This window comes from Garra rufa, chromosome 5 (genome assembly GCF_049309525.1).
Source record: "Garra rufa chromosome 5, GarRuf1.0, whole genome shotgun sequence".
Classification (NCBI taxonomy): Eukaryota; Metazoa; Chordata; class Actinopteri; order Cypriniformes; family Cyprinidae; genus Garra; species Garra rufa.
The window spans coordinates 42965878-42977496 of NC_133365.1; the positions used below are offsets into that span (position 1 = coordinate 42965878).

At 36.8% G+C, this 11619-nt stretch overlaps 3 protein-coding genes across 3 annotated transcripts in view; 1 reads left to right on the forward strand and 2 right to left on the reverse strand.

Annotated features, from left to right (window-relative positions):
* The window catches only part of usp30 (ubiquitin specific peptidase 30), a 1825-nt gene extending 1485 nt beyond the window's left edge, over window positions 1-340 (forward strand). The window contains exon 4 of the mRNA XM_073840092.1: window positions 330-340. Within this exon, the coding sequence (XP_073696193.1) occupies window positions 330-340 (11 nt within the window). The remainder of the gene's footprint in view (window positions 1-329) is intronic.
* Window positions 341-444: 104 nt separating this feature from the next.
* LOC141335471 (uncharacterized) lies at window positions 445-1382 on the reverse strand. The gene is made up of 2 exons (XM_073840947.1): window positions 1299-1382; window positions 445-1189 (listed from the first exon to the last, which is right to left on the reverse strand). The coding sequence occupies exon 2, from the start codon at window positions 1173-1175 to the stop codon at window positions 702-704; it is 474 nt and encodes a 157-aa protein (XP_073697048.1). The 5' UTR covers window positions 1176-1189; window positions 1299-1382; the 3' UTR covers window positions 445-701.
* A 5121-nt stretch (window positions 1383-6503) lies between these two features.
* LOC141335210 (uncharacterized) lies at window positions 6504-9636 on the reverse strand. Its single transcript, XM_073840597.1, has 2 exons — window positions 7685-9636; window positions 6504-7554 (listed from the first exon to the last, which is right to left on the reverse strand). The coding sequence occupies exon 2, from the start codon at window positions 7549-7551 to the stop codon at window positions 7084-7086; it is 468 nt and encodes a 155-aa protein (XP_073696698.1). The 5' UTR covers window positions 7552-7554; window positions 7685-9636; the 3' UTR covers window positions 6504-7083.
* Between the last annotated feature and the right edge of the window lie 1983 nt (window positions 9637-11619).

The window sequence follows — 11619 nt, forward strand, 5'->3', positions numbered from 1 at the left end:
CTAAGGGTCTACTAGATCATAGGGAACAAAACAAAAATGAGTTAAAAAAAACCTCAAGATATCTTTTATTTCTCCCATCAACAAGTGTTACCCCGCCTTCCCCCACAAAGTTAAAGCCATAAAGGACTGTGCACTGAATAGGTGTAAAAAGTTTTATCTGAAAAGTTTGTTTTCATTGGATTTGATTGAAAATCAGTACATTATACCACCTGATTTCTTAACACTTCTGAAGTTAAAACACTGGTATTGTGTTGTCTAAAAATGAATGTTAACATGTCTGAAAACATGGCATATTTTTTTGTTATTTTGACCAATTGTAATTGTTTTAGGCTCTAAATGACAACACTTTTATGTAAAAGTTAAACGTCATCAGTAGTTTACAAAATAAAATAAAAATATGCTGTTTTACTTAAACAAATAACTGTAAATAAACAGAAAACTCACTTATGAATGTTTCGAGCATTTATTATATTACTTTGCAAAGCTACAGTCCAGTAAAAATCATAACGATAAAGGATACAGTTCTATTAAATGCAGATAAACACACTAAAATTGTATGACTTAAGACATGACGTTTATTCCACAATCACAACGGTTTAAATCCCAACATTCTGAGTATATAATAAGTCTGTAATATTTACAGCATTTACATCTTTTAACACATATAGCTATAACAGTCCTTTTGCACACATTCTAACCGATTAACCTCCTCGGAGACGGCCAGTCATGTGAATGGTGCTTCCTTGTGTAATGCCATAGTCTTGCAACTTCATGCCACACTCCAGTTGTGTGCCATCGTAAATCAGCCTTTGCTGATCCTTGACGACTCTCTCTTTGTTGTAGATCTTAGTCTGGAGCTGATCTACGGTCTCGTTGACATCAACATCATAGGTTTTGGTCTGGCCGCTCAAGTTCTTGACGAAAATTTGAAAACGGGCAGGATTCGTGATGAGCAGACTCACCACTGATCCAGAGTGCAACCCGTAACTGCTGAGGGTTCTGGAATCATCCTCAAGGCTGAGACGGGTGCCGTTATCGGCGGAAAGCTTCTGTTTGAAAGGATGCTCTCCGAAGAGCTGAAAAATGAGCTTCTTGAGTTCACCAACTGTGGCATCACCGCTCACTTCCAGACGCTTCACTTGTCCGCTGAGCAGTCTTATTGTCAGTTCCATCATCTTTCAAAATTAGGCTAGATAAAATATGAAATAATTAAAATTAGGCTACGCTACTACAACATAAGTTATTAAAACGGTTAGCGGTTAACGGTTTATAATTTCATAAATAAGTATGCGGCTTACCGGGCTGGTTGTTCAAATACTTTGCTGAATGGCTTTCGCTGGATTACTTTCTCCAAAAAGTAAGACTGGTAAATCGCACCGAAGTCAAACACCGACACCCACAGTGTGCAAAGGCACGAATATATAAAGCATCAACTCAAGCCCCGCCTCCAAATATTTCGTTTCTGAAAATTTAGTCACTTTCGGTTTCCATTCTCACCCAACTGCTGATGTAAGTCCTGAGAAATTGTTCAACAACAAGTTCAGCGGAAACAAACAATGCAGAAAATAAATAAGTGTACACAGCCAAACATTTCTGCATCCCAAAAGAAGCTAAAAAATAAAAATAACCATTATAGAACGTTCTGTATGCCTGTTCTCTTACACTGATCTATAATAGATACCATTATAGATCAGTGGGTAGTTACAAAAAAACGAACAAAAACATTCCTGCAACATTCTGAGAATCCACAAAGAACTTTTTTATTTGAATGGATAGATAAACAAACAAACAAACATATTACTGTAACTAATTGTAACAATTGTAACAAGCAAATGATAGAAAACTGGTTTAGTTTTTGCTGTTTTCTGTAGTCTGCATTAAAAGCAGCGTATCTTTTATGTACGTTTCATAAACAAAAATTACAGCACGGTTTGAGGTCACAGTTTTTTTTTTCTTCTTCTTCTTTCTGGTGTTGTTTGCTGTTAACTATGCTGTTAAAACGCTGGGTTATTTCTTTCACCCAAATGCTGGGTTGACCCTATTTGCATTGTTTGTTTGTTTTTTTCCAGTGCTTGGTAGTTTTTGTGTTAACCAGCCATTGGGTTAGTGGCTTGGTTCATTTCACTGCCGCTGAAACAGTTGAAACAATCAGTTCAGTTAAACTACCCCCACCCACCTCCACCCACCTCCCTTCCTGCCTCCGATGAAACGTTTAAATGTTTTACAAACACACCCAAATTTTACCCAAATGCTGGGTTCAGCTTCCAGAGATGGTTTTGTGCTCTGCAGAAAACTGACTGATGGGAAACTTCCTGAGGTTTGTATTACCTTGTATTCAAATTATCACTGTATAAATAGAAAACAGTTTGTAGCTTATTTTGTTTAAATGTACATAGCATTTAAGGTCTGGAACGCCTTCTACACTAAAAAAAAATGATGGGTTATTTTTTTAACCAAAATGCTGGGTTCAGCCTGTTGGTTCATTTTATTGGGTTGTTTTTAATATTTTTACCCAGGAGCTGGGCAGTTTTTCTGTAGCTAAGCTGCTGGGTTATTTTTTTTTTTAACCAACTGTTGGGTAGTTTTTGTGTTACCCAGCCGTTGAGTTATAGTGTCTAGGTCAGTCTCACTGGCTGCTGAAACTATACAGCCCTTCCCTCTCTCCGACCAGGAACAACCCAGATACTATGTTACAGTCAGAGTGGGGCCCTTTTTTTGCATCCTCTACAGGAAAGAGCAGTTCTAAGAACCGCTGATTCTATGTACTTCTACAGCGAAATAAAGGTTTGTGTACATTTGAATTTATTTAGAAACTCTTTACTGTGCTGTAAATTATATTATTTTGAGCAACACAACATTACAAGGATGAGATGTCAGTCAGCTGCGTCAGCAGCAGTTTTCCGTTTCACATGATGGAAACACCTTTTGCCTTGTGTAACATACATTTATTTTATTTGATATAATACTAAATAAAATTCAATTCAATGTTAAAATATGTTATATAATCTCAGTACTGTTTGTTTATAGGCAGGTTATGGAGTCTTTCATCTTCAACTTCAGCGGTCTAAAGTTCGCAGTTTCCCCAGTGAACAGCAGCTCATCACTAGCTCAGATTTCGGCGACACAAAAGAGAACCATTGAATGAATTAATATTAAGTAATAAATTAATATGCTTCCTTTAAATGTTAAAGTTTTTATTTCTATAATGGTTGCTAAACAAGTTTAAATGTATATAATATGGTAAATTATTCTGTATTCATCCAAATAAAGTCAATTTGTCTTATATTTCTGTCTATGGGTGTTTTTGCTTATTAATTTTTTATTTCCTGCCTATTTTAAGCCAGCAATATAGTAATTTATACACAATAATTGACTTAAATTAAACATTGACACCTGGGCCAAAATAACCCAGCACTGGGTTGCCAAATGACCCAAATTTGGTTGTTTTAACCCAGCATTTTTTAGAATGTACAAACGCAGCATTTACCAGATCTACTCTCAAAGCAAACGACGCGCTGATGCTACTATGGAAGTTTTACTTTTCGCCCAACAAATGTGCAACAAGGACTAAACACAGCATGACTTAGCTTTTATGTGTAGCGATCTTTACATTTTTATTATTTCAGATTAAAAACAGCTGTAGGTTAACTGTCCCAGCGCTATGTCAAATAAATAACCCAGCAAATGGATTAATATATAAAACCCAACAAGCTGGGTCAAAATAACCCGGCATGTGTTCTGTCAAATATTTTGACTACCCAATACTGGGTTGCCAAATAACCCAGAAATGTTTTTTAAGAGTGCACACACAATCATTTCTAAAAATTCATGATTGTTTTGAAACTGCACCACCACAATGAGTTTCCTTTTCAGGGATTATTCAGCAACTTTCTGTTTCCATACTTCAGAAAATCTGTGAGCATAACAGGCCATAAACATGACGTAAGGCACAAATATCTAGGTGTGTCCGGAGCTTGAATTCTCATGCACAAGAGTTATGAAATAGTGGAATTTTGTCGACTGCACCAATGTGACATTTTTATTATGTGATTTTATCATTATTATTTTACTATTATTATTTATTTGTGTAACATCCATTAAATATGCAATTATACCCAACACTCAAAAATAAAGGTTCCAAATGGTATCATGCTGACTTTAGATTTGTTGTCACAATAAATCCATAAGACAGTTTGTGCTAGTGCACTTTACTTTTAAATCTTTGAGACAGGCCGTTTGTAGGGTTTTATAAAGAAAAGGTGTTTCATTGACAGCTTCTTGCACAACCTTCATTTTCCATTCTCTTGAGTGAATCATTGGAAAGAAAGGGTATTCCCCATGATAACAATGACAATGGAGGATTTCCTGAAACATGCCCTAAAGCCCTAAACATGCCCTAAAGAGAGCAACCACGCCCATTCTGATATTTGCAGACTTAGTGCACTCTATCAGTCTGTGAGTAATGATCACATTCCATTAATTATCATTTGTCTTGTTATGTATATGCCTTCTGGAGACATGACACCCCTTTTTATGAATTTTTTATAACAATGAGAAATACTTTGCCTAGTTTTTAAGTCGGCTTTCTACTTTAGGACATTAGAATTTCATCAGGAAGCATAAGATCCTCAGACTGATCTATTGTAAGAATGTCCATTGTGAATATGTGTATGAATTGTGATGAAATATTTGTTTACATCTATATGTCCTCAAGTGACAAGATCGTGGTTTTCAGCAAGAGGGCTCAAACATGATTTTAGGAGGGGAAAGCATTAAAATTAGCTAAAAAATTAAGATATTTCTTATTCTTATTTTTTATTATTATTTTCTTTGAAGAATCAGGGTTCCCATTTTGGAAAACCTGGATAAATGAGGTATCCTAAGTATAAAGGTGTGATTTACAGACATGGAAGTCATGTTAATAAATAAGACCTTAAAAATCCACAGTCATTTTTAAAGAATAAACATACGTATGCTAATCTTTTTTGGGTAAAAATGTGTGAGTTAAACCTTAAACTCAGTAAATAGCTTGAGAACCATATGTATGTATGTATATATATATATATATATATATATATATATATATATGTATATGTATATGTATATATAAATATATATAAATATATATATATATGTATATATATATATATAAGTGTGTGTGTGTATATACATATACGTACATATAAAGGATTATTAGGAACACCTGTTCAATTTCATATTAATGCAATTATCTAATCAACCAATCACATGGCAGTTGCTTCAATGCATTTAGGGGTGTGGTCCTGGTCAAGAAAATCTCCTGAACTCCAAACTGAATGTCAGAATGGGAAAGAAAGGTGATTTAAGCTATTTTGAGCGTGGAATGGTTGTTGGTGCCAGACGGGCCGGTCTGAGTATTTCACAATCTGCTCAGTTACTGGGATTTTTACGCACAACCATTTCTAGGGCTTACAAAGAATGGTGTGAAAAGGGAACAACATCCAGTATACGGCAGTCCTGTGGGCGAAAATGCCTCGTTGATGCTAGAGGTCAGAGGGGAATGGGCCGACTGATTCAAGCTGATAGAAGAGCAACTTTGACTGAAACAACCACACGTTACAACCGAGGTATGCAGCAAAGCATTTGTGAAGCCACAACATGCACAACCTTGAGGCGGATGGGCTACAACAGCAGAAGACCCCACCGGGTACCACTCATCTCCACTACACATAGGAAAAAGAGGCTACAATTTGCACGAGCTCACCAAAATTGGACAGTTGAAGACTGGAAAAATGTTGCCTGGTCTAATGAGTCTCGATTTCTGTTGAGACATTCAAATCGTAGAGTCAGAATTTGGCGTAAACAGAATGAGAACATGGATCCATCATGCCTTGTTACCACTGTGCAGGCTGGTGGTGGTGGTGTAATGGTGTGAGGGATGTTTTCTTGGCACACTATAGGCCCCTTAGTGCCAATTGGGCATCGTTTAAATGCCACGGCCTACCTGAGCATTGTTTCTGACTATGTCCATCCCTTTATGACCACCATGTACCCATCCTCTGATGGCCAATTCCAGCAGGATAATGCACCATGTCACAAAGCTCGAATCATTTCAAAATGGTTTCTTGAACATGATAATTAGTTCAGTGTACTAAAATGGCCTCCAGTCACCAGATCTCAACCCAATAGAGCATCTTTGGGATGTGGTGGAACGGGAGCTTCGTGCCCTGGATGTGCATCCCACAAATCTCCATCAACTGCAAAATGCTATCCTGTCAATATGGGCCAACATTTCTAAAGAATGCTTTCAGCACCTTGTTGAATCAATGCCACGTAGAATTAAGGCAGTTCTGAAGGGGAAAGGGGGTCAAACACTGTATTATGGTGTTCCTAATAATCTTTAGGATAGGATTTTATACACACACACCCAATTATAATATATAAATATATGTATATATATATCCATGATTGTTTTGAAACTGCAACACGATTCAACATACATACAACATATATATATATATATATAGATATATATATAGTTTATTTTAATTCGCCACATTCACATTACACAACTTGCATTTCACACACACTTTATCAAAGTCACCACTCTCTCTTATTTAAATATATATTAAATAGGATTACATTTTTGTCTCTCTTCTATTAACAAGCTGTTAAAATAAACCATCCATAGTATTTTCATTTAACAATAGAATATTTAATGATTAAAACCATCAGATATACATCGTTACTAACAATCACAGATTTCATCGCTAAATGTTTGACAACTAGGCTACTCCGCAATATATTAGGCTACATATAAATTCCACCAATCCTAATTCATTAGCCTATAGGAAAACAGAAAAATCGAATTCCTCATTCATGCCATTTGGAGTTAATGATTAAAGTTTAAATAACGATGTCCTAAAATGTGTAATGGATTACATTAAAAACTAAAAAATTTTGTCATGTAATTTAGGAATAAGTAACGAATTACAATTTGTAATCTACCCAGATACTAAGTATAATAGGTATATAATATTTACAGCATTTACATCATTTAACACATATATAGGCTAACAGTTGTTTTGCACACATTCTAACCGATTAACCTCCTCGGAGACGGCCAGTCATGTGAATGGTGCTTTCAGGTATGATGCCGTAGTCTTGCAACTTCTTGCCAGGCTCCAGATTTTTGGAGCAGTAAACCAGCCCTTGCTGATCCTTGACGACTCTCTCTTTGTTGTAGACCTTAGTCTGGAGCTGATCTACGGTCTCGTTGACATCAACATCATAGGTTTTGGTCTGGCCGCTCAAGTTCTTGACGAAAATTTGAAAACGCGCAGGGTTCGTGATGAGCAGACTCACCACTGATCCAGAGTGCAACCCGCAACTGCTGAGGGTTCTGGAATCATCCTCAAGGCTGAGACGGGTGCCGTTATCGGCGGAAAGCTTCTGTTTGTAAGGAGGCTCTCCAACGAGCTGAGAAATGCGCCGCTTGAGTTCGCCAACTGTGGCATCACCGCTCACTTCCAGACGCTCTTGTCCGCTGAGCAGTCTTATTGTCAGTTCCATCACCTTTCAAAAATGAGATAAAATATAAAATAATTAAAACAAGGCTATAGGCTACTACATCATAAGTTACTTTCTTAAAACTGGAGGTAAGCGCTAATGGTCAATAATTTTATAAAATTAGTATGCGGGTTACCGTGCTGGTTGTTCAAATATAGGCTATTGCTGAATATGGCTTTCGCTGGAATGCTTGCTCCAAAAATTAAGAATAGTGTTCGCACCGAAGTCAAATACCGACACCGACAGTGTGCAAAGGCATGAATATATAAAGCATCAGCTCAAGCCACGCCTCAAATATTTTTTTTGTGTGTGTGTGTGAAAACTTACTTAGCCACTTTCGGTTTCCATTCTCACAATTGCTGATGTAAGTCATGAGAAATCGCTTATCTACAAGTTCAGCGCGAAGTAAACAATGCAGAAACTAAATAAATACATTTACGCAACTAAACATATTTTATATCCCAAACGTTTTGAAAAGCTAAAGATAACCATTATAGAACATTCTGTATGTTTATAGATTCTCAGGTAATAATGAAAAAACAAACAAAAAAACATTCATGCAACGTTCTGGGAACCCACAGAGAAGAAACGTTTAAATGTTTCACATACAATAATTTATAAAATATTCATGAATGTTTTGAAACTCAACACCACAGTGAGTTTCCTTTTCAGAGATTATTCAGCAACTTTCTGTTTCCATACTTCAGAAAAGCAGTGAGCATAATAGGCCATAAACATGACGTAAGGCACAAACATCTAGGTGTGTTCGGAGTTAGAATCGGTTAGAATTCCCATGAGTTACGAAATAGTGGAATTTTGTCGACTTATTATCGACCTATTATTATTAGGCTACTTTTTCTTTTTCCTACTATTAATTTGTGCAACATCCATTAAATATGCATTTATACTCAACGCTCAAAAATAAAGGTTCCAAATGGTGTCATGCTGATTTTAGATTTGTTGCCACAATAATTCTATAACACGGTTTGTGCTACAGTGCAGTTTACTTTTCAAACTTTAAGAGAGGGGCCGTTTGTAGAATTTTATAAAGAAAAGGTATTTCATTTATCAACCTTTATTTTCCATTCTCCTGAGTAAATCATTGAAAGAGGGGTTATTTCCCATGATCACATGATGACGGAGGATTTCCTGAAACATGCCCTAAAGCCCTTAACATGCCCCCAAAGAGAGCAACCACGCCCATTCTGATATTTGAGGAACTTAGTTCAGCACATAATGATCACTTTCCATTAATTATCATTTGTCTTGTTATGTATATGGCTTATGGAGACACAACACCCTTTTTATGACTTTTTTTATAACAGAAAAATACTGGAATTGTATTCCATTCTGGAATTGTAAGAATGTCCATTGTGAATATGTGTGAATTGTGAAGAAATATTTGTTTACATCTATTTGCCCTCAGGTGACAAGATCGTGGTTTTCAGCAAGGGGGCTCAAACATGATTTTAGGAGGGGAAAGTATTAAAATTAGCTAAAAATCAATATACTTCTTCTTATTATTTTCCTTCTTATTATTTTCTTTGAAGACTCAGGGTTCTCATTTTAGAAAACCTGGATATATGAGGTCTCCTAAGTATTAAGGTGTGATTTACAGACATGAACGACTACATGTATACGTCTAATAGACAGTGAATATGGGTCTAGGCTAAAACAAGACTAAATTTGGGCTGTCAGTGAAAATTTAATAGACGTCTAACCATAGCCCAAGAATAGACATCAGTTAGAACATTATTGAACGACTACATGTATACGTCTAATAGACAGTGAATATGGGCCTAGGTTAAAACAAGACTAAATTTGGTCTCTCAGTGAAAATTTAATAGACGTCTAACCATAGCCCAAGAATAGACTAGACATCAGTTAGACCATTATTGAACGGCTACATGTATACGTCTAATAGACAGTGAATATGGGTCTAGGCTAAAACAAGACTAAATTTGGGCAGTCAGTGAAAATTTAATAGACGTCTAACCATAGCCCAAGAATAGACATCAGTTAGACCATTATTGAACGACTACATGTATACGTCTAATAGACAGTGAATATGGGTCTAGGCTAAAACAAGACTAAATTTGGGCAGTCAGTGAAAATTTAATAGACGTCTAACCATAGCCCAAGAATAGACATCAGTTAGACCATTATTGAACGACTACATGTATACGTCTAATAGACAGTGAATATGGGTCTAGGCTAAAACAAGACTAAATTTGGGCAGTCAGTGAAAATTTAATAGACGTCTAACCATAGCCCAAGAATAGACATCAGTTAGACCATTATTGAACGACTACATGTATACGTCTAATAGACAGTGAATATGGGTCTAGGCTAAAACAAGTTTGGGCTGTCAGTGAAAATTTAATAGACGTCTAACCAAAGCCCAAGAATAGACTAGACATCAGTTAGACCATTACTGAACGACTACATGTATACGTTTAATAGACAGTGAATATGGGTCTAGGCTAAAACAAGACTAAATTTGGGCTGTCAGTGAAAATTTAATAGACGTCTAACCATAGCCCAAGAATAGACTAGACATCAGTTAGACCATTATTGAACGACTACATGTATATGTCTAATAGACAGTGAATATGGGTCTAGGCTAAAACAAGACTAAATTTGGGCAGTCAGTGAAAATTTAATAGACGTCTAACCATAGCCCAAGAGTAGACTAGACATCAGTTAGACCATTATTGAACGACTACATGTATACATCTAATAGACAGTGAATATGGGTCTAGGCTAAAACAAGACTAAATTTGGGCAGTCAGTGAAAATTTAATAGACGTCTAATAGAGGATGGATACCCGAGCCGAGCCCGACGGTACCCGACGGAACCCGACGGGCCAGGCCGGGTTCGGACAGATATTTAGAAAGGATGCTCGGGTTCGGGTCGGGCTCGGTTACATCAGCCAATAGTGCGCCTGTGTTATAACAGCGCTTTTTGCCCCGTGTGCACTGATGCGGTCATCTGTTGACATTTCCGAACGCCTTCCTACAGTTGCTTAATAAAAGCGGGCTTTCCACACAAAAAAGTGCATGTGTCATTAGTATGAGAAAAAAAAAGATTTTAACTGTGTCGGGCTGGGATCGGGCTCGGACATAAATATCTTAATGCCTGTCGGGTTCGGGTCAGGCTCGGTTACTGCTCTGTCGGACCCGGGCTGGGCTCGGACAGAAAAATGCGGCCCGATCCGCACTCTAACGTCTAACCATAGCCCAAGAATAGACTAGACATCAGTTAGACCATTATTGAACGACTACATGTATACGTCTAATAATCAGTGAATATGGGTCTAGGCTAAAACAAGTTTGGGCTGTCAGTGAAAATTTAATAGACGTCTAACCAAAGCCCAAGAATAGACTAGACATCAGTTAGACCATTACTGAACGACTACATGTATACGTCTAATAATCAGTGAATATGGGTCTAGGCTAAAACAAGTTTGGGCTGTCAGTGAAAATTTAATAGACGTCTAACCATTGCCCGAGAATAGACTAGACATCAGTTAGACCACTATTGAACGACTACATGTATACGTCTAATAGACAGTGAATATGGGTCTAGGCTAAAACAAGACTAAATTTGGGCAGTCAGTGAAAATTTAATAGACGTCTAACCATAGCCCAAGAATAGACTAGACATCAGTTAGACCATTACTGAACGACTACATGTATACGTCTAATAGACAGTGAATATGGGTCTAGGCTAAAACAAGACTTAATTTGGGCAGTCAGTGAAAATTTAATAGACGTCTAACCATAGCCCAAGAATAGACTAGACATCAGTTAGACTATTATTGAACGACTACATGTATACGTCTAATAGACAGTGAATATGGGTCTAGGCTAAAACAAGACTAAATTTGGGCAGTCAGTGAAAATTTAATAAACGTCTAACCATAGCCCAAGAATAGACATCAGTTAGACCATTACTGAACGACTACATGTATACGTCTAATAGACAGTGAATATGAGTCTAGGCTAAAACAAGTTTGGGCTGTCAGTGAAAATTTAATAGATGTCTAACCATAGCCCAAGAATAGACAT